Source organism: Idiotropiscis lumnitzeri, chromosome 13 (assembly GCF_059441095.1).
Source record: "Idiotropiscis lumnitzeri isolate Australia: NSW breed Sydney's pygmy pipehorse chromosome 13, RoL_Ilum_1.0, whole genome shotgun sequence".
Taxonomy (NCBI): Eukaryota; Metazoa; Chordata; class Actinopteri; order Syngnathiformes; family Syngnathidae; genus Idiotropiscis; species Idiotropiscis lumnitzeri.
In genome coordinates this window covers 2209581-2233829 of record NC_142403.1, presented here as the reverse complement: position 1 = coordinate 2233829, position 24249 = coordinate 2209581, and the positions used below count along the sequence as shown (strand labels likewise).

Genomic DNA, 24249 nt, shown 5'->3' with positions numbered 1-24249 from the left:
TTGCCCCTAGGTATGAGTGTGATGGTTGTTCGTCTATGTGTGCCCTGCGATTGGCTGGCAACCAGTTCAGGGTGTAAAGTGCTTTGTTACGGTTACAATTGTTATGAAATGTGATTTACGAATATTGTATTGTTATAATATAACATTCGTGTTTTGAAAAGGTTATTGTAGTTATATTGTTTTGAAAATGTCAATCTGTCTTTTCTTATTTGTTACATTATGTGCCACAAAGATCTCATTTGGGACAAAGTCACTCAATAAGAGGCTTTGCAAATAGTATATTTGTAGTTGTCATGTTCATATCTAGGTCAAATATTCCTTGCTTGTGCTAATGCTGTTGTATGTACACGTGTATCCTAGGCAAGTAACATCTGACAAGTGTAATATTTTTGGGGTTTACAGGTTATCATCAGTACTCATCTTATGTCAGGAGATCCCTGTTTTAAAACGTAAGTATATGTTTTGTCTATTGTAAATGTGAGCTATACTGTCAAATGATTGTGTTGTCTACTCTAGCACTTCACATAAAATACCATTTCAGCTAAATGTACTTCAGCCCGAGCCAAGAAAGAACCAATTACAGTCAATATTAAACTGTAGGAACAGATCCGTTTAACAGAGTTAAAGCAGTGTTTTATTACTTTGTCCTTGGCAAAGTGCAAGCCAATGGACGGGGGAGGACAGTATTAATGTATGTTCTCAAAGTGGACGTTTAGCTCAAATAATTCAAACACCTTTTTTGAAACCAAAATAACTTGCATCTATGAATGCATCATAAATTAAAGGTCATTTTAGAACTTCCAGCTAATTTATGTCCTCTCACTTACTTATAATAGAAATTCGTATTAAAAGAACCAGTAATATGAATATCTTGCCTCTGGATCTGTATGTAACCTAAACACACTTAAGTCTCTTCTTGACTCAGCACACTCTTGTTTCTTGTTCATCCTTGTTTCTTCCTGTTGTTGAGGTTAAAAATTTAACAGCGCCGAGAAACAAATGTGGATCAACCCGAGGGAATGTTTTGACCTAGAAGAAAATCAGTAGTCAGTGTGTTTTTGCCGAAAGATGTATTTTTTTGTCATATTTATCTGGTATATACTGCATATTAACTTTTAACATTAGTCTTTTTCCAGAATTGTTGTTTGAAATTAATGTCATTATTATGAAACATTTCCTGACAAGTTAAAAGCTCTGTCATCATCAGGCCACCTTCTACTGCGACAGTGATTGGGATTCAAGGTGATGGAGACAACCTGCTTGAGGAAAGGAGGCGAGGTGATCCGCAAAAAGCCCCTTGTGGTGAGCCAAATGACTCCCACATTTAATTCCTGAGCACTGTTTAGTCATCCCACTCACTTTTCAAGATACTTTATTTACATGCCCCTTCAAAAACACTATTTAGCCCTTCTACTGAAAGGAGAAATCCCTTAAATAGAACGTGTCTGACATTGAAATTGGGCAAAATAATTACAAAAGCTGCATTACTGCCACAATTCAAATTCATGTGTCTGGAAAGAGTTACAATGACATTCCTAAAGACTTAGGACTTCAGAAGTCCACGGTTGTAGATCATTTTTCACAAATGAAGAAAACATGGAACATGAGCGACTCATCCAGGTTGCAAAGCAACCCATGATGACATCTAAAGAACTTTATGGACAATTTCAACAAATTGGATTAGCTACAATATACTCTGACGCTGTTTGCTCATTCAGGGCTGAAACTAGAACTGTGTGAGCCTCTTATGTGTTTGTGATGGTCTTTACCAATCAATCAAAATGGGTGTTAATTGTATGACATTTTTGCACTTTGTCTTTTGGTCAGAATAGCAATGTCTGTTTTGAACATTTTTCTTGTAGAGAATTACGGCGCTACGGTGTTTTTGTGACATTCATATTTCGTATACAGTACTGACAAATAAGTGGCTTGGATATTTTGCTATTAAAACGGTGGCTTACACACATACAAGCTTAAAAGGAAAGTTGTGTCAAACATTTTCTTTACAATATGTTCTAAGCAGCCATACGAGTCTAAAAATGGTATTAGGATTAATAACGCGTTTGGAATAAACGGCAAAATCCACCCATATTTATCCATCTCGGGGGGCGGCTATTTTTGTCATTTGCTGTTGACTGAAAATAACATTACAGCGCCTGAGCGCTCAACTTGTCAACGTCACATGACCAAACCCAAAAAGAAGATGGGCTGTGACACTCGGCGATAAACCGAAAATTTACCGTTACCGAAATTTATTAGAATGACCGACATCATTTTGCCCATGTCAGTAAATTCGGTGTCTAAAAAAAAAAAAAGAAAAAGAAGTCTTTTCTGTCTGCGGCGATGCTCATGCCCCTTTAAGACGGCTCCAGCGCGTGTAGTCACGTGACTCCTCCCTTCTGAACAAGAATGTAAACAAGACGCGTTCGTAGCTGGCGATTCAAATCCTGAAGCGGCTGACACGGCTGCGGACGAAGTAACGTTAGTTGAAATTGTTCCTGTCGCGCTTGTCCCGAAAATAAAGTGGACATCTGTCGTTTGGAAATGTTTTGGGTTCCATAAAGACGATGTTTAAGCAAAAAAACATGAACTACAAAGTGCGTCGTAAGCACCTGAAACAGCGCGTCCAACCTTTTCTTTTTCACCACCCACAACACAACCATGCTGTTGACTTGGAGCTTGTGCTAAAAGTTCAAAGTGAGGAGCAAGTTTGGACAAGTGACAACAGCCCATAACGGAGGCGACACCATACGAGAGAACGTCTCAGAGGTGGACGCGATAGCCGAGCACATAGCTAAAGATAGAGCTCCTCTTGTTACAATGGAGCGGACAGGATTCAAACGCCTCATGAAAGTAGCCGACAAGAGGTACGAAAATATTTGCCGCAAACAGCACCAGGTACATCAGACTTGTAGTCAAGTCGCAACATGGATCCCTGTTTGCGCCTGAATGTGCATTACATAGACGGCAAGTGGCAATTGCGCACCAGGGTAATCGAGACGGCACATTTTCCTGATGAAGCACATGCGTTTATTTGGCATTGGCATTCCATTGACATTTTTTTCCCATTCTATTTAGCATTTTGTTTACAGGCGACTAGCGCCTTTGCACATGGCATTATTTAGATTGTTTACACATACCTTCACACAAATCTAGGCCTTTGCAAATGGAATTACAGCATCTCGGCACAATATATTTACATAAAAAGATTTTGTGAGAGGTACCCTTTTTCTCCTGTTCTTTGTGACATTGTTCAAGGCACGCAAAGCAAGCTAGTTTGAATGTTTATTCAAATGATTTTTGTACTTCTATTTTTCATTGAAAGTAATGCGTACCAGTTGGTCAATAAAAAAAGCAGTCAATATGCATTTCCTGCATTTATTTTGATTTTGGTCCTCAGGGGGAATTTATCGCGCATTTATCGTTATCGAGGTAAAACTGCCTAATTTATCGCGATATTGATTTTAGGTCATATCGCCCAGCCCTAACCTGAGCCCTGTGAAGCCACCGGTGGCCAATTTACACTGCCACTTGCTAATCTCGCCTAATTTGAATGCATTGAATTCTCTCTTCTCATGTTATTTTCTGTCTCAATGCCAACAATGTTATAGTGTGTAGCGTACTGTTCTACCGGTTTGGGAGAAGTGCCGTATGTATATTTCATTGGTAAGAATGCAATTTTCATATTCTTCCTGTAAGTATATTTCAGAGTGCTACTTAATGATTCGTCTGCATCATGTCAGAACCACCAACAATGAAATTAAAGCAAAGCCCATCAGGAAAGAATTTGCTGCAAAATGTAAACCGAACCTCTGTCAGTCACTATTCATGATTCTAGCTAATATACTCTTGAATGGTCAATGCAAACACTGAAGGTCGTTTTTTGAAAAGCTCTCATTACTCCATGGAAGGATCCTATAATAAAACATTCAGTGTTTTCAGTGCAAAAATAACAGAAGTGGTAAGTAACAATGGTAACATAAGATGGTTGGCCTCTGGCCTCAGCCACAAGGGGCTAATTTTAGTCCATTCATTTATAGATTTATGCCACCGATGGCAAAAAAGGATGGATTTTGCTGCTTAATTCATCCTCCGCAAACATAATATGACTGTATTTCCTGGACTATAAGGCGCACATGCACAGAAGCCGTAGCAACTATTTTTTTGGGGAAAAAAACATACAAACAAAAAATAGATAAGCCACACTAGATTATGAGCCGCAGTTTTCCATGCTGGAAAAATATTAGTTGTTTACTGCATGTGCAGAATGATTTTGTACTGTTAATGCACATAAAGGTACATAAAGTCATTCTTAAAACAGTGCCATTTAAGACGGCAACAACTTTGCTAATTAAAACAGAACAGACCCAAGAGAAAAAAAAAATCTAGATTTATTTAGTGTATTTTCAGAAGAACAGAGCGCCCCTCCCGACGAAAGAAAAATCCACAGAAAAGCCGCTCCGTTGTATTCGCCGCATGGTTCATAAGCTAGGAAAAATTAATCAGATCAAATACAATAATCAGAATGCCGTGTTTAGATTAGTGGGTGCGCATAGAATATATTGTAAAGGAATTTTTTGACTTGACTTCCTGTACTGTGGTCACATAATGAAGAGAAACGTTTTATGGTTAGCTCTTTCTCAGGGATTCAAATTGAAAAAAATTAATAGAATGTCAATTTTCCCCCCAATCTTTTTTTAAGCATTTGTGTATTTACATAAATGAATTTCAAGTTAAGAAAGACAGCATTGTACTTCATATTTATATATGAAGGCTGCACTTTCAGACACAATAGCCTGTGGTTTGGCAGCTATGTGATGTGAATGATTGTTTATGATCCTAAAAAAAAGGCTGAAACTTACTAATTGTTCAAGAATAACCATGCCAGTGCAAGACTAAACGATTCGCACGGCAATTTCAAATCCTAATTCTTTTTGCAACATAGCAGAGAGTCGAGAAGTCAAGTGTCCCGTGGTCTCTGATGATCTTGGTGGCCCTTGCCACTCACGAACTTCCAGCTACGCCAGCCAACAGTCCAAACTCTCAGGTAAGGCCATTATGCTTTGACACAAACGATAAACTCTGGCTGGATTATAACATGATGTTTTGCACTTGAGCAAATTTGTTTTGAAGTTTCCCCAGTAACTTGGTCAGACATGAGGATCAGGTTTTCAAGATGAAAACTCAATCACAGAAGTGGAGAGTGAGTCACTACAGCTTTAATCGCTCAATAATTCAAGATGTTGACACTGTATTTCCTGCAAAAAAAAAAAAAAGCTTTCATAACCACCTTCAAGCTCCTTGGCAAGAGTGCCACATTTTCTCCGTTGATGTTGCTTTAATGGGGTTGGGTTCATATCTTTCTTTTTTAGCTTCTTGTTGAGAGGCAGTTTACCCTGATTTATCACCTGTCAATCGCAATACTCATGAGAGACAGGTAACCAGTAACTCTCACATTAATACCTAACACTGATTTCTGGTCTCCAAAGAACTTACCTGGCATATTTTTGGAAAAAGGAAAGATGTCAGCGTTCCTGGAAAAGGTCCTCAAACGCACCGTTTCCCAATCAGATGGAATCATAATGTCCTGAATTGCCTGTCGTGTTTCATCAGGATATGGCTATAAAATTAATACTTTTCTCTGACCAGTCCAAACTGACTCTTTTGCTGCAAAACAAAAGTAACACTTTTATTAGTTAGTTATTGTAAAGTCAACTGAGTATATGTTTCTTAAATGGTGTGATTGATAATTGTAAAGAGCTGCTTCTGTGCACAAAATAAAATTACTCGGGTGCATGGTCACAAAAGACCCCTTTTTTGGCTTAAAAAAAATCAACATTGTGACATAATAAATTGTCATTTATCTCATAATATTATCAGTATTATTAATATGATCAGTATTGCTCTTAGCTGATTGGCTGGAAAAAAATCGCTTTTGTATAGTAACATAGTGGATTCATTTGGAACACGCCCTCAAGTAACCAAATATGTTTCCTTTCTCATGAAGACCTACCATGTCAAAGCAGAGGAGATTGTTCTAACAACATGACTACATCATCCCCATTCCATTTCAGGCTACAGTACAGGCCATTCCCGCTCGTCCAGCATGTCGGACTTCAGTCATCGAAGGAACCATTCAGTGGGAAGCGCCTCAACGGGTATCGGGAGCATCCCCGAACCAAGTGAGGAAAGAGACAGAGAGTCCAGAACATGTCCTGCTCTGCCTGAGCATCCACTTTCCACCACCAACCCTACCAATTCTGTGGGTTCTCCAGTCCGAAGCGCCTCATCCTGTGAGCGGCTTAACAGGTGCGCTTTGTCATATTTCAGTGAGTAGCTGTGAAGCTGTCATTGGAAAAAAAAACAGTTCAAGTTTTGTCGCCATGCCTAAATGCAGCGCGTGGGCACAGTTTCATACGTAATGAATGAAGACTGATAATACATAAATAAAATATAATAGTATAACAAAATAAATATGGTGTTCCTCATTATTATACAAAGTGCATTTTACTTAAATTCCCATGAATAATTGATGCAAATGTCAGTCACAAAAATTTCAAATCATCTAACTTTATTGTTGATTTCAAATTTCATTGAACAAATCTCCATATGATAACAATATTTTTAGAATAAGTACAATAATTTTGGAGTCAGTCAGTCCTCCCTCAAGCGCCTCCAACTGGTGCAAAATGCTGCTTCTCGTCTTAACTGGATCTCGGAAGACGGATCTCATAACTGCAATCTAGCTCCCAGTGCACTTTAGAGTTCATTTGAAGATACTTCTGTTCGTCTTTAAATCTTTAAATGGCCTCGACCCAGCATACCTCTGCAGGCTCCCCCAACCCTACGCACCTACCCGCTGCCTCAGGTATGCGGATCACATGCTGCTGGAGGTACAGAGGACTAAGCGCAGTCTCAAGGGGAATCATGCCTATTCTATTGCTAGTTCTTCCCTATGAAATGACCTACGATTGAATGTTAGGCAAGTCCCCTCTCTGTCCACTTTTTAAACCCGTTTGAAGACACATTTTTATTCTCTAGCTTTCGACTCAACATGAGACTGCCACTGTTCTGCTGTTCTTCTGGTATCTATTGTTTGTGTTTCAGTTTGTGTTGTAATTACCTGCTAATTTATATTACCTCATATGGAAAGCGCTGTGTTACAGCTCCAGCTGTTGTGAAATGCGCTATATAAATAAAGTTGTATTTCATTGCATTGTAGTGTATAAGCCTTGCAGCAAAGCGGCTTTGGTAAAGGATGGATTGAGTATACTGCCAACCTCAAAATGCCCTTTGCTGCCCAATTGTAATAAATTGAAGAAAGCCTACTATCTGGATGTGATTTATTTGAGAAGATCGCATGCAGTCTCAGCAACACTATTTCATGCTAAAAATAGTTCGACAGCTTTATGAAATGTTTTATTGGAAGAATAAAAATAGCCATTTATGTGGAAGCAACTTTCAAATAGAATTCATGTGTTTAAGGGGCAGCACAAAATGACTTCCACATATCCTGTGCTCAGGCATCCAATGAAGCAGGACTCCATGGAGTCGCAACTAAAAAGAATGGACGATACTCGAGTGGATGCTGACGACGTGGTGGAAAAAATCCTCCAAAGCCAAGACTTCACACCCAACCTTTTAGACTCTAGTGCAGAAGGTAACACACACACAAGCACAGACAGTATTTCATATATTCTCTGCATTTTGTGTGTTACGTTCTCACAATCTGGATGGACAAAAGGTGTCAATACATAGCAACCACAAACTCACACTTGGAAAATAGTATACAGCATTTTTTTAGATTTGGTTATGTATTCATTAACAATTTGCTGCATTTAATAGTTCTAATTTGCACTTTTATATCTTTGTGCAGTTAATCGTTCTGGGACGATGTTGAACTGCTGTGACTTTGCATGACAAAGCATTTAACTTGACATTATCCATTTTTCTGTGATTGAATGTAGGGATGAATAGAATTCAAATAGACTTTGCATTATACTTGAATGCAAAATTTAAATGGCAAAGGCTGCAATTTGGAAAGGGGAAAAAACAACTTCATTTGAGCTTTTTCTATATATACATCATCATTTCTGGACATCAAAACGGACCTGATTAAAAGCCACCACAGCTAAATGTAGTCGGTAAAACAAATTTGTACATATAGTGACTGTTTCATATGAACATACATAGAGCCAAGGAGGTCACATAGATGGATTTTTAAAACTTGTATTTACTTTAAACACTGGGAATTTTTTTTTCCCCCCAAACAATGTTGACTGCAGCAAGTTGCACAGTGGTGTCCCAGAATCTTTCTCTGTCACTCTTGTTCGCCGACGAGTTTCATCAGGCAGCAGTGCATATAAGACCGTGGCAGTGCAGCCTTTGGCAAGCCGTTTTTTATGTGTTTGGGAGATGTAGGGGATGTGTATATTCTCTCTTAGGTAGGGTGCACTTTGATTTTTATACATGTACATTTTTACAAATGTATTTATCCATCTAGTGCACAAGTTGAGTGGTTAAGAAGTGAAGTCCACATTTATATACTGGATCATGTTTCATGAAACAAAGTGATTGTAAGAAGTGGTGAAGTTATTGATTTGTTCGCATTATTGTTGTAATCTGCACTTCAGTGTGTGCTTTCATCGTATAGAATACTTACGTTTACGTCACATCTGTGGGGCAGAATTTTGTTGTCATGGTGAACGGTTACCAAACTGCATGTTGAAGTGTTTTGTAAGTTAATACTTGTAAGTGTAATACGTACACTCTTTCATATTAATTTCTGCTTCTTTTGTATTTACCTTAGTATCTATCCTTTAATACAAAATAGAGCTGATATTGGTTGTTGCACTTGGTAATAAAAATTAATTGTTCAAAAATACATTGGAAAAGAACCTTGAAATCTAATGACTCCCTAATCAATAGTTGACACTGTTAGTGTACCGAAAAGGCCATTACGTTACATCAAACACACACCTGAGCTGGTTTCCAGTCATGAATGAAAGCAAGCATCAGCCACAACGTGCTTCCTTTTTTAGATTCTCTTTTGTCACAGGCGTGCTGCCATGAAAGGGAGGTTTGCAAAGTGTGAATTAGTTTTGTTATGCGCCCTAACTTTCAGACTCTATTGCTAACATGGGTCAGCCATGCAACTGCATTACCCACGATGCTTCTGTTTACGGCACAGATTACCTCGATTCACGCCACTGTGCATGTGCTTCAATTAAAGCCAGCTGGAGAAGCACAAGACAAGAAGGCAGTTTCAAGAGAAAAACAAAGCGCCATATAAATAAATACATAACTGGTCGACGATGAGATTAACTGTCAACGATTTTGGTCGTTGTGAGTATTCGACTAATCTTGGCAACACTATTGTGGACCAATCTTTTAAAGCATTTAAATACATACATTTTTTCCATAGGCTTGTTCCTTACACATTACCCTATTTTTAGTAAGCTACTTTTCATTTATTTATTTTTTACTTTTGCTTTTAAATGTCTTTAACTGTTGTTTGTAAATGCTTTGAAATGTGATGTGGAGCACATTGCGTTTCCTTGTGTATGAAATGTGCAATTACAAATAAAGTTGCCTTTCCTTGCCTATTTTCAGAGGAGGGTTTACGTCTGTTTGTTGGCCCTGGAGGAAGTACAGCTCTTGGAAGCCATCATCTTCCGACCAGGTCAGACATGAACTATTCTTTGGTTGCTCATTTAATGTTTACTCTTTATGTGTGTGAAAAAAAACTAAAAATAAAAATACAGCTGAAAGTCTAAGGACGTTTGGGAACTGTCACCAACATAAAATCTCAAGTTCCTCCCTCCATCCATGTTTTGGGTCATTGGTAACGTAGAGGCCATCCCATCTAACTGTGAGCAAAATTCTGATTACCGTCCGGATTGGTCAATCTAGCTCAGGTCCAGTTCTGTATTTTTCAATGTGAACTAGTTCAAAGTTCAGCTCACAAATTTAGAACTAGTTCATAGTTATTTCACAAAAGCCCCCACTCCCATTGTTTTTTTTTTTTTTTTGGTACAGCACGGAGGCCAATGCTATTTTTAGATTGATTGGTTTGATTTGATTCTTTTATTCTCTGTACAAACAGTAAATCTTATTTCAAAAGATGGCTACATCTGAGTGATGCAATGTCCATTATTCTTGTCTCATTTATTACATTAGGCACTAATGGCCAAATTTAAATGCGTTATTTACAATGAAGGGAAGGGAACAATCTCAGCAAGAACATGCAAGCAATAGCGGCTATGAAATCACGCCTCATTTAATTACATTACAGAGCTCTAAACAAACCTTCTCAATGCGTTGCACTGGTGCAAGAACATTACAGCGGGACTGCGCGCGGTACTTTTTTTTTGTTTACCTCCACTGTGAGAACTAGTTAGTTGGTACTTGAATACAATCTCGATTACATTAAAGTTGAGAGGAAAAGCATACTTCCATTGATTTTGATGGTTGTGAAAAAAACTGAAATCGTGACAACTCTATTGGCTGCCAGGATGGCCGAGTGGTCTAAGGCGCCGTGTTCAGGACCCAGTCTCCCCAGGAGGCCTGGGTTCGAATCTCGCATTTCCCCATTGTGGGACTAATAAAGGACAAATTATTACAAATTATTGGGAGTGTCATTGATGGTGTAGTGGTACATTCGCCTGATTTGTGTGCGTACAGTGCGGGTTTGGTTCCCACTCAGTGACAGTGTCTATGTAACCCTGTGACTGGCTGGGAACCAGTTTAGGGTGTAGAGCGCCTTTCGTCCGTAGTCAGCTGGGATAGGCTCCAGCTCTCTCCCACAACCCTATACAGGATAAGCGGTGTGGATCATGACATGACAACACTATTGTCGATAAATGTGTATTTTTCTTCTCCTCCTTCTTGTATTTCATTGGCGGATATACAGCTCTTTGGTGCATAGCGTCACCTACTGAACAGGCAGCACAAAGCGTTTCCATATAGAGTCAATGGAAACAACCCTGCTTGTATTTAGCCCCGCGAAACAGCACACAAGAGATGTGGGGCATGTTTCTGTCAGCGTCAGTGCTTAGTCCGTCATTTTCAAATTTTCCTGTCATTTGTTAATCATCAATAATATGGGCGTCCGTCTGTGACGGTCTGAGTGACCTTCCAACACTAATGACAGAATGCCCACCATTATGAATTGCTTTGATGATTGGTACAGTTCTTTAAGCCTCACTTATAGTGCCCTCTCCTGGCACAAAAAAAAGCAAGACTGTAGTGGATTTAAAATAATGGCTATGTATGTAACTTCACTTCTGAGTCCCAAATGACCGCCATGGGAACGGAATACACCTTTGCACAAGTGCCAGACGAAAATCAATAATTAGTGATCTCAGGTGAAAATCCGCGGCAGCCGGAAGACAATCCCTCAGAACCTTCTCACGCAAACACGAGGATTAATGGTTTTTATTTTACTTCTGTAAATCTGATATTTTGTCATTCTGTTATCCAAAAATGTCAAACTAAAATAAATATATAAATGAATGGAAATGATCAGCTCACCAGCTAGCTCTGCAGGAGCCTGATAGCAATCCTGGTCATTTGAATCAGGTGTGTTGGAGGGGGGAAACATCTTAAACGTGCAGGATAGCGGCCCTTGAGGACCGGAGATTGAAACCTGTGCTGTATAACTACATCATTGTAAATTTGGTAAAGTGCCAAGACATCATATTGAATAAATCAACACTGAAAATAAAAAATAAAAAACCTTGTCAATGTTTTGCCACTCCAAATAACAAGAAACTCTGATACAAATTCAAAGAAGCCATTGACCTTTGGATTCGATCTGATGGCTGAGACAAATGTGTCTGAGAAAGTATCTAGAATGTTTCTGAGAGTTCTCCCATGTGAGGAGAAGCGGCTTTAAAAATGGATGGATGGACAAAAGAAAACTTGAAACCTGTAGAAAAAACACAGTTGTACGTACAAAATGGCAAACCAAGACGACAACTGTCAAGATGGAATACTAACACTAAAGCACGATAAGGAATAAACAATCAAATTCTACAAATGCTAAGCGAAAGTGGATGCAATTTTTAAGCGCCCTTAAGAAAAGGTTACTCCTTACCAACCTTTTTCCAAAGGATATTGTTTAATTCTTTATGGCAGAAACATTTAAAGCGACAGGACATCGAAGACTACACGAAGACGCTTGAGTTTCACGCTCAAGTTTTTCATGTTACAAAAAATAACACTCACTAATAAAACTTTATTTTTGTCACCACTGGATAAGGCCAAGAAGTGTACGTTCAAATCAAAAGGAAAAGCGTGGCTTCAACACACACCGAAATAAAATGATAAAAAGCTTTCCATAATTTATTAGAGAATCATCAGTGATCCTTCTCAAAAAACTTTCGTATCTCCTATTTTTCATTCCACTCTTCACCTAATTTTGCAAGCAAGAGTCCAAATGGAGTCAAATTAATTTGAAACAGGTGTCCTTTAGTATGTTGGAAAGGAAGCACTTCTTCCATCTCAGATGACATAATCCTACAAAGGTGAAGGAAAAGTGGTCTAAAGGTAAGGAGGTTTGACTTTGCCAGAGGGCCATGGAGATATATTATATATATATATATATATATATATATATGTGTGTGTGTATATATATATGTGTATATATATATATGTGTGTATATATACATATATATATATATGGATATATATATGGATATATATACATATACACACACATATATATATATATATACATACACATATATATATATATATATATACATATACATATATATATACAGGGTTCGCGGTTAACTTTAAAATCTGCTTGCCCATAGGGCAAGTGCCACTAAAATTTGCCTTGCCCGAGTGACCAAATTACTTGCCCGACTTGGGCAAGTGACAATTTTTTTTCTCTAAGAATAAAATGTTTATGGTTGTAAAATGTGCGCCACAAATGTAAATAAACATATAATCTGATAAGCATAAATTAATCTTGTTTTCATCATCAACCATGAAACCCTACTCACAACAGCAAATGTATCATCCTGTGCAGTTATTGAAAATGTTAATTGTAGTTTTAATAATTAACAAATCTGCATGTTAAATTGGGAAAATGATATTACAGCAATCCAGATGATCAATTTTAAATCCAGGAGAGCGTATTAATTGAGGAATCACATGAGTAAATTATGAGTGTGGGAAATTTGTGTATTCCTTTAAGACCAGTGCCTGTGGTGCTGCCTCCATAAATTTCATAGCATAAACAGAACACAGTCACTGACACTATGTCAGGTCACATCATGGAGCTAATGAATTAACAGCCAATAATCAAATATTACTCCCTTCCTTACTCACAACTGAATTGTCTACTTCAAAATATTCGAGCTATTTTAGTCATGTCAGAGGAATCCAAAATGTTCGGATTTGAACGAACTCGTCGCCACTTGTAAACATGCGCAGAAGGTAAGAAAACTTCCGGCTGTCAATTTTCGGCCGAAATATCGTAGGTTTTTGTTGTGTTTTTCAAACTTCAAATGAGGATGCTACTACAGCGAGTTCCAATACTGCGGGATTTATTGACGTCCACTTTAACTTGACATTCACTGAACTAACTGATCCCAATAGCGCCCGCCCATTGCCCCCGATAAGGCCAATGGACCATACCACAACATAAGGGGGTGTCTGGGTTAAACCATCACCATACAGTGCACACAAACAGATCACACCACCGTTTTCGTCAAAATTAAAGATATTTGGCTGCTTTAAAAAATGCTTGCCCGGTCGGGCAAGTTGCCCATAATTTTACCTTGCCCGTGGCCAAATTTCACTTGCCCCGGGCAATCGGGAAGCGGTTAACCGCGAACCCTGTATATATATATATATACACATTATATATATATATATATATATGTATATGTGTGTGTGTGTGTGTATATATATACACATTATATATATATATATATATATATATATATATATATATATATATACATTATATATATATATATAGATATATATGTATATATATCTAAATATATATGTAAAAAAAAAAATCATCTTCTGCAATGCTTATTAATCTAAATTAAAAGTTAGAAATTTATGAGCTAACCTTGAATAGGATCAACTTCAGTCACCATTACAGTTATTTTATTCTTAAGTTTGAATTGAACTATGAGTATTTGGCACGTGACATCATAACTTTGCTTTTTATGCGTGGCTGAACAATTAAAAAATGCTGTCTTGGAATATGTTGGCAAGAAAATACATGGACAAGGCAAAACATGCAAGTACGTAGCAAGATTACACATTGTTTTGTATAATGTGTTTTATTTTGTCTCATAAAATTGCAGAGTTGGTGCTGGAGCATACGAGCAAGTGGTGATCAAGCGCTGAAGTGTAATGTGCCCCTCCCCACACTCCCCAAAAAAATGGAAGCAGGCTTGTGACCATTTCTTGTCTTCTTTCCGCCACATCACATAATAATGATTTGCAGTCTTGTATTTGGTGTGCGGTGAGTGGCAGACGTCACAATAGCACCTCCACATGTTCCTACTTACAACTGAACACTATAATATGTAGTACAATACAATAATGTCCAGTGGTATCACATTCATCGGTCAAAAATCTTTTTGGGGTCTCTCTCTTTTATTGTATGAAGGGCTGCCTATGTTGATACGATCCACACATTTCCACAGTGATCATGTGAATTTTGATCAAAACTCCTTGGAACAATGTGAACTGGAAAAAAACTTGATCAGAGAATAGGGTGCAAGCAGAAGATAACATTCAATCCATTCATTTTAATTACTGAGTAAGTGTTTTGTTTTTTTTTACTTCCTTTAACGTTTTGTTTAATGTTTTTGCATTGAAGCTGCTGAGAGGCTGTTGCAAACACTTTGAAAGAGGACAGAATAATATTTTGCCATAAAGATCAGGTGCCCGACTTAAACCAGGTGTGCGTGTGTGTGTGAGTAGACATCTTTTAATGTATTTACAGTAATTGTGTCAGCGCTGGGATAGAGTACATTTTATATGTAGATTTGCCCTGGCTACAGCTCTTGATATATTTGGCTGCAAGAATAGAAACCCCAAAGCAACATGGTCATTTTCGAGGTACATCGTAGAGCACATACCAACATCATTCCAGAGGAGGCAGATATTGTGAATCACTGAGCACGTCGGTGGCTAAAACAAGCACTTTGATGGATTTACTTCAAAACAGCAACAAACCAGTGTTACTTTTTTGACTATTCTTATTACAGAACTCAAGAGCCATGATACCAGTTATAGTATTCTCATTTAGGGGTGTCCCGATCTGATATACGTTATCGGATTGGATTCCGATATCAGCCAAAAAAACTATCAGATTTTATTGGACTACATCCAAAATGTCCAATATTAGCACTCATAGACAAACAGTCCATTCAAGAATCCACTCCTGTTCTTGTATCCAGCAGCGTCGAGGGCGAGCATGCATAGCCCACGTAATCAAAACAACCACTCGTCTAAAGGAGCTAGTGAAGACAGTCTGGGAGTCACCATATTTGTTAAAAAAAAGTATTGAAGATTATGGTTAAAAAAATTAATAAATACATCACACGTGTATGCACTGCAGTCATTCACTTGAATGAGATGTGTAGCGCAGGCTCGCCTCCATGGTCAGCCAGCACGTCTTCGGGGTGACGGCTTTAGGCGGCTGGCTTCCCGAGGGTTTGGATGAAGGAGTGTAAGGACGAACGAGCCATGCCTTTTCTTGTTCAACTTCGCTGCAGGATATTAAAATAGTGTAGACTTAATCGACATTGGATGACTGTACAAATTGACAAGCACTTTTAACATCCGAAGTCATGTGTAAGGTGGACTACGCAGGACTGGTGTCGGTACGAGATGTGATCGTCTTGCTGATTGGGGGTCCTTCACTATACAACAGTGTTGTTTTGGGCAGGCTTTTTAGATTTAGTCTTAGTCTTTTGGACGAAAATTCTTGTAAGTTTTCATCACATTTAGTCTTTTCTATTTGTGATCGTTTTAGTCAAGAGACACTCAAAAAAACGTTTTAGTCTTGGGAGACACATCTACCTCCGTTATGTATTTAGGATACAAAAAATATCTGTAACTGTGTTCCATTACTGTTGCAGAAAAAAAACGTACTCAGATTACAGGTACATTTAAGAAAAATGTGGATAATTTTTTCTGTAAAATTTATTTTTAATGTGTAAGAAGGGAGTGGATGGAGACTGATTTTGATATATATTGATTCATTTAAAATAAGATTTACAAAGAAACGTGTCAACTGTCAAAATCATCCGGAGTTCTTGCTATTGTGGAGGATTGTTAACCGCTGGCATGCTAGTGCTACGCTTACAACTTGTAAGTAAAAAGTATTTTCTAACAATTCATACGAAAAAAAAAAGAAAACAATTACATCACGTATAATACCTGTTCCTATTGTATCGGACGATATCGGATATCGGAATTAATCTGGCAGCAATATCTGTATTGGATTGGAAGTGGAAAATGTATCAGGACACCCCTATTTTCGTTGTACTGTATGTCAAATGTTTTGTTGTCAGCATTAACCCTTTACACCTAAACGGAAGTCAACAGACAAGTAGCAGTGATCACTTGTAAAGTGCAGTAGTTTCAAATACAAATGCCTAATGTTTTTATATCTACAGCTCTAAACTGCAAAGGTGATAAGGGATTATAATTAAGACATAGTCTACATTTCAGAAACTGACTTTCACGGTCCATGCACTGTATAATAGGTTTACTGCAGTGGAACACTGAACCACAACAATATGACTAACACACAAATAGGACACATTATGTTATTGAATGAATGTATGGTGTGGTATATATTCATTGGTCAAAATTCAATTGAAAAGGCCCAAACGTTACTCATGTAGGGATTTTTGGAACAAAAAGATGGCAGCCAGAGACCAAAGAAAAATGTGGTTTTTACACATTTGATGTGGGGGGAAAAGTCACATATCAAATATTTGGTTGTGTCTATTTAGAATCAACCAAACACTGTCACGTTTCAAATACGGTAACTGAGGGTGAGCTTTTCTGTTAGGAATTTTTTCGTAACAGCTTTAAGCAAAGGCCAGAGCTGGGCACTTGACCCTTTTTTGCCGGACAGTCCGCCCGCCTTCCGGCCGCAGTCTTTGTACTGTTCCATCACACGCACAAGGGCCTTTGTTAATCAAACTCTTTTTTTTATTTGTCAACCCCCGCCCCAGAAATTGGCGTCCGGTCGGGCCGGACCGTTCCGCCCACGGGACGTACTGCCCAGCTCTGAAAGGTTGCTAGCTACAAACAGCATCGAAGGTATCAATGACATGACTTGTTGAAACGTGCAGAATAATGTATTTGTGTTGTGCCAGTAATTAAGGATGTGGGAATCAGAGAATCAAAAATTAATGTCAATTATGAAAAATGTTCAGTTTGTTGCTGTTTATTACTCATATACATTGAACTCGCTCCTGCTACCAGTGATGTTATCAAGCCTATACCTAATACAAATACCAATTTAGCTAGTGAAAAAAAAAAATCCATTCCAGGCAATCTTACTTGCCATCGAAGTCACATCCCAGTGTGGTGTTTGCAGTATGTGCATCAATTGAGCGTTCATGATTTGCACTAAAGTCCTGTTGTCATATTTATTTGCAAGTATCTTCTTTAATTTGATTTTGTGCACCTTCTTATTCAGAATATGACTCAATTGATCAGTCAGTTGAGATATATATGATGACTGCACAATATCAAGTATTTTTGAATCAGCATTTTTGTTTCAGTGTTCAGCATGATGTAAATGTCATGTTGAAAATGCCAAGATATCAGTTTGATGTTTGTGACATTTTTGCTATGTTTTATTCTTTATGAAACATGTTCTTGACTCCCAAAATTGTATTGAATATGATTTTAGTGCTGCCAAATATATCTGTTTAGAGACAGTTTATGATGTACTTGTTTTACCTGTGTGTGACAGGTCAAGTCATGTGGCTAAAAAACATGTTGTTACAAACATGGTTGCTTCCTCTCTTCTGTGAAGCTGTTGTCTATATAAAAGTGCGACTTGTATTTTTATGTAAAGTGATGTACTGCGCTGTTTAAACTCCAGTGGTCCTGTTTCCCTTCAGATAATTTTTGTTTCCTTAAACTGTGCTAAATGAAATGTACCATACACTGTTGAATAAAATAAATCAAGTTACTCAAACACATGTGCGACAGAATTTTTATTTTATTTTCTTACTTCTTTTTAAATGTGCATTTTCCTTTTCCAGTTTATCTGAAATCAAAACTGTAGATGACCACACTTGTGCTGAAACCAAAGTTTTACTCTCCAACTGAGTGAACACTAACAACCCATCTTCTCAGAATTCTTCATCCACGTAACTGCTCTCTGCATAGCCACTATCCATAAGATCATTCGGATCTTCGTCTCCTAGGTTTGGAAACACAACGTGACCACCACAGGTTCCACTGGCTTTACATATGTAAGATCATCTTCATCTCGAAAGGTTGACCTGTTAATTGTAATTCAAAGCTGTAGACAGAGGCCAATGGTACCTTGTTCCAGACTGCAGATAATTACAGCAGAGCGCGGCCGATTCATTTTAATTTGGGGATCATCCATGATTAGTTGATTTAGATTTCCCAGACTTCCACTCAGCTCACGTAACTTGGCACAGCAATTCCACAGCAAGTGCAGGGGAATGGACACATGCCTGAGGCAGAGATGAAATGCAGCAACATTTGTTTTGGTTAAAACCAGCAAAAGGAACAAAGTATAATGCCAGTTGACATTAATAGTGGCATCATCTAATAGATGAGCTTTAAAATAATAGAAGGAAGATTTTGAGTTGCAATTAGACGCACACATATACACATAAACATACGCGCACACATACATACAGACACACATATATATATATATATATATATATATTCATATGCGCAGATTTGGTTGAATTAATATCCCTCAGACGCTGCCAATCAAAGCTAAATTTCATCCCTTTAATTAAGATACACACACCTGTGTAATGTGTGGCACGGCGACTCTTGACTATTTGTCCAGAAGATCTCGCCATACACACTTCCGTCTTGCTTGTCCTCTTCCACTGGATTTACCCCTTCCGGTTTCTCTTGAGTTTGATTAATTGTTACATAAATCAAGGAAATATTCAGAAATTGTTCATATACTCGGCCAAGTCTATTAAAGATTCAATAAAACCTAGTAGAACAATTGCTATAGCCTCATAGAACATACTGTAGCATAAAACAAATACATACAGTAGTTCTGCCTCCCACAAGCTGCAAATGACTTGTGAACAATGGTGTGAGGATCATATTAAAAAACTCATGGTTGGGACTTAAAATCTGGCACTGTTTAATTCAAGTGACTCTTACCTGTCAGCTTTTCCAGCCATTCATTTTTCATCTTTTCTGCACAATACAGCAACTCACTAACCAGGGTCTTCCGCAGGATGTTGTGGTCACGTAGGCTGGGATAATTTGCAGTATAAAGCTATTCGGAAATCACATTTACAATAGTTGCACATGTGCACATTGTGTTTTACAACTAAAACAACAAAATGGTTAAACTCTACTCTGAATTGCTGCCTTGTAAATCTACTTACCAGCGTGTATGGGGAAATATTTTCTTCATTATCATCTAACATGTGGCCATCTGTGTTCACCGCGAGTCTGTGAAACACACCGATCTGGGTGCAAAAGCCAATGCTCTCCTCTTGGCCTAGGGGAGCACGCCCCACACCAGTGAACTCTGCTTTATAGCCAAACTCTGAACATATATTCAGGGACCTGAAAACAAACACTGATTTCAGCTCTTATTGCCTATTCACTCTTTATACAAAATCAGGATTTTTCTTCAAATACAGATCGCAGACGTCTCAATTTGTAGCAGGACATGTTGTCCACTTCAAGTAAACACACACCCAAATAGACACGTCACGGAAAAAGGAAACACAAGTGGATGGGTGAAATGATCTAATTTCATATACGCCACGGTTAAGACAATTACATCAAATATTAACTGTTGAGCCTGTTTGAGACCAATTCTGTCCTGGCTAGAGGAAATCAAACTCTGGATATCACCAAATTTCAACCAGTTGGCCCTTCTACAGGGCTGAACGATTTTAGGAAAAAAAATCGTATTGTGATTTTTCTGACCGATATTGCAATTCCGATTTAATTTGCGATTTTCTTCACAATGTACAGTGACATCTAGAAACATGACAGAAAATGCCATTATAGCATTAAAAACAATAAAAGTTATTACTGTAGTGATGCAGAGACACCAAATGGGTTATGTCAGGGGGGTAGTTCTTTCTCAAGTTTTTAAAAAAAATACTTTGTCAATTTTGCATTCATTTTTGCAACTGTGTACATGAAAATAATTTTTTTTAACCAAAATGTTTTACATTCTGTTCTGATGTACATTTTCTTTGAACATCAATGTCAGATTTTATGTAATTAAAATCACTGTCCCATAGCAAAGCTAGACCGATTAAAAACATTATTTTGAGATCTATTATTGTGTAGCTCTCAAAACCCAGTACTCAGTGGTGCAAAATAGGGCAAATATTATTGACGCAATGATAAATATGTAATATATGTTTGACATTGAACCGCTTCATTATGATGACGTCAGCCGTTTCCGTGTCCCGGTCTGAGGGCGTCTGCTAAATTGCTAATGTAGCCGTTGTCTTATTTTATGTCTAGGTATGTATTGATTAAAATAACATTTCTGTTCATAGCTGGTGGCTCTCCACCCTAATGAGGTTCTAAGCAGACATAAATGAAAAGTTGACTGTATGCCAAAGTACTTATTTTGGGTTAAAAATATAATAATTTAATAATAATTATCTTAATTTACATTCTGCACGCGGTCCACTTTGAATCGACATGAATATATTTCAATTGAAAAAAACAAAAAGCACCTACCAGGATTGGAACTCCACTCTATTCCACTCAAACTTGTGGTCACTGTGCCTGAAACCAGACATTCCAGGAAAAAGCGTATTGAACTCTGAATTTGGTGTGCTGATGATCACTGTTTGCGGAGCCATGTATCCAAAGACCACTTCAGAAAACTGGTCCAAATCATCTAGGGGGAGGTGCTCAATGCTGTAGGCACCCAAGTGGCGGAGTGAGGGGATTTTAAAAAAAAGCAGTTAGATTATGTATATCAACAAATACACACATTGACAGATGACAATGCCCCACCACCCAAAGAAAACAAGGTAAAAAGATAAACTTACAGCTCAATACTGCTCACCAAGTCAAATCCTCGTAAGCGAGCATCTTTTTGCGTGACAGATCCCTGGTATAGTTGCACACACAGTTGATCACGACTTGGCTGCAGATAATCGGTAGATAAAGGAGCCAGTCCATACCTGTGTAAGGCCATTATTAAAAAAAAGTTTGAATTTGGATCATAATGTTCAGAGTGCATGACTAGTGACATTTTATCTTATAATACAAAAGTTGAATTTTCTTCAATGCAGTTGTGATCACACGGGGATTGGCCGAGTGGTGAGCATTGGCCGTGAGAGGATGTATTTTCTTTTTTGTGAGAGCAAGCAACACAGCTGATGTGAGAATCAAACCTAGGTGCAGTGATCATGCTTGTTTTAATATATTGTCTCTCAAGAGTCGAAATACATATCAAGGGCATACTTTCTAAACCTCGATGCAAATCGGTTGAAAAATAATGTGTCTATGTCGGAAGCACACTTACATTTTTTTTTTCAGCTTGGCGCCATTGAGGTCAACTCCGACCAACAATTCAATTTGACGGTGAAACCTGAGCTTTTGAAGGAGGCTGCAGTCAGCGCAGCCCAAGTCCACCACCTACTCAAAATAGAAAATTTGTGATTCGGTAGATTCGCTAACAATGTTGTTATCGTGGTAGGCTAATTAATTTACAACAAGGAGCATCGTCTCAGTCCAGAACTGTCTGAGTTCCAACAGGTGCTTGATGAGCTCGTCAAAAAATACAATCTTACCTTTTTGGGGTTATTCCTCCTGACAAAGTCAACGACAAAGTCATGTCTCTGCCTGTGAAGCGACGGTTTGAACAGCGGATTCATTTCGCCTCCGCCGTTTTTGTAGGTTTACTTCCAACTTTACCCAGTTACAAAATTCAATTGGCACTCCTAACGCTAGATGGCGATGTGCACTACAGATCAACTGTTTTTGTTTGTCTTGGTCTTTATGCGTCAGAAAGGTTCTTCTCTTTTCCATTTGGGGTATTATTTTTTCGGCCGGTATTTTTGTTTTTGTTTTTTTTTTATTCATTTATTTATTTATCATATGTTGTCATATGTTTTTCTATTTTTTATGTTGTTGTTTAAGATGTATATTTTGGTCATTCATTTGTCTTTTGCATTTGATTGTAAAAATGCTATTTTTGTAAGAAGAATGTTAAATAAAAACAATTAAAAAAAAAAAAAATAAATAAAAAGAGGACGCCGGAGAGCGAGGGAGAAAGAAAAGTCCATCCAACAATCCATTTTCGTCAGCTAATTGCCAGGCATATTCATTAAAGAACAGAAGTAGGCAAAGACGGTCCTCTTAGAGTAGAGTTATGTCACCATTACATAAACGCAATGCGAAATAACGCGTACAAAAGCATGTTTTGTTCTTACAAAAATATGTTTCGCCTGTACGATATGGAGGACTGAAAGCGGCAAAAGTAAATAAATACATATACCATTTATTAATTAAATAAATAAATGTGTAATTAATTATTCAAATTACCCATGATTATATCTAAACATGTCTCTAGAATTATTTCAATATTTAATTAATTTATTCTGTATTTAATCATTTAACCAAAGTAGAACGCTTGTCCAGATGCATTTACCCAGCCTACTTCCAAGCAATTCTAAGAAACTGATCATCCAAATTAATTTCAAATTTATTTAGCAAAATAAACCACTTTACATGAAAAAAAGTCAATTGTCATCTGTAACAATGGCATTGAAATCACTGACCAGAGGTTTTTTGCTTGTCCAATTGTACAATTATTCTGGAAATGTACACCTTTGGATCACTCCTATAATCGCATTGTTTCCCGCCTCATTATCAAGGAATCATTTAACATTTGGTCTCACTCTTCCATACAAGAATGAGGAGATCTCTACAAATCTCATTTTATGTATGGAAAAAATTTTGATTCACAAGAAAAAAAATATCAAACATCTAACTCTGTTTTTCAAACTTTCATAAACAAATTTGGTATTTACATGAAGTCATTAAAGTTAATAAAAACACAAAAGACAGTGATAATACATAACTTCTTGAAGGAATTCTTGTATTGAGTTGAATGAATTTATTATTTTTTTGTTTTTTTTACTTTTCAGTTTCGTTTATTTAATAATTAAATGTACACATTTACATGAATATAATATAAACATATTTATATTGTATAACTAATGCTCCCTTGGCAATTATGCTTGATTCTTGTTGAAAATAACTTTGATTGTTGCAATTTTTGTATGTTCAAATGTGTTGGTCAAATAAATGTATTGAATAAAAAATTATAATAATAAGAATAAACTGTCCAATAACGCGCACTTAAAAAAATAAATAAAATAAATAATTTACTGATCACTTTATCTCTGCTCTTATGACTGTCCAAATTGTTGGACGGCTGTCATTGGAGTGGTTTTACTGTTCACTGGCTCCTCTACATTACTGAAAGATTTTCTATTTTTATATGTCATGTCTTTGTTTATCGTACTTGCCTGTTACTGTGCTCATAGTACTGGAGACCAATTCCTTGCGTTTTTTTACATAGTTGGGCAATAAAGATGATTCTGATACTGATTGATGTAAAATAATTATTTCTTTATGTGGGACCCCTCGCCCATTGAATAAATGCAATTGAATTAAAGCTTCGATTTTCCTCTTAAAAAGAAAACGTTATATCGACAGATGCTGAATTTATTCAAGGATAAAGAACACATCTAAACCAGGGGATGCCAATCAATACGGAGGGCAGCGTGCATAGGCTTTTATTTTGAAGTTGGCCCTCGCAGCAATTGTTGGCCACGGTTCCACTTACATGCACGCTTGAGTGTAACCTGACAGTAGTACAGGTAAAATAGAAGATTTTAAAAAAGTCCTCTCTGACCACATGGCTCATTGTGACTGACAAGGTCTCAATATTTTGCTGCTCACTTGCTTGAACACTCACCTCGAAACCCCTATGTTGACCAGCTAGCTTTG

General features: G+C 37.5%; 2 protein-coding genes across 4 annotated transcripts in view; one reads left to right on the top strand and one right to left on the bottom strand.

Annotated features, from left to right (window-relative positions):
- eeig2b (EEIG family member 2b) overlaps window positions 1–18210 on the top strand; it is a 36646-nt gene extending 18436 nt beyond the window's left edge. Inside the window, exons 5-11 of one of the 3 annotated variants that reach the window (XM_088312945.1) lie at window positions 403–449; window positions 1208–1278; window positions 4946–5047; window positions 6075–6309; window positions 7524–7660; window positions 9613–9682; window positions 14337–18210. In XM_088312945.1, the coding sequence (XP_088169071.1) occupies window positions 403–449; window positions 1208–1278; window positions 4946–5047; window positions 6075–6309; window positions 7524–7660; window positions 9613–9682; window positions 14337–14379 (705 nt within the window). In that variant the 3' untranslated portion in view covers window positions 14380–18210. Of the gene's footprint in view, window positions 1–402; window positions 450–1207; window positions 1303–4945; window positions 5048–6074; window positions 6310–7523; window positions 7661–9612; window positions 9683–14336 lie in introns of all 3 variants that reach the window. The other 2 variants (XM_088312944.1, XM_088312943.1) reach the window with 2 other exon arrangements.
- A 2-nt stretch (window positions 18211–18212) lies between these two features.
- henmt1 (HEN methyltransferase 1) lies at window positions 18213–22220 on the bottom strand. Its single transcript, XM_088312942.1, has 9 exons — window positions 22023–22220; window positions 21755–21867; window positions 21276–21410; window positions 20959–21141; window positions 19632–19815; window positions 19402–19519; window positions 19028–19136; window positions 18562–18719; window positions 18213–18436 (listed from the first exon to the last, which is right to left on the bottom strand). The coding sequence occupies exons 1-9, from the start codon at window positions 22104–22106 to the stop codon at window positions 18366–18368; spliced, it is 1155 nt and encodes a 384-aa protein (XP_088169068.1). The 5' UTR covers window positions 22107–22220; the 3' UTR covers window positions 18213–18365.
- Between the last annotated feature and the right edge of the window lie 2029 nt (window positions 22221–24249).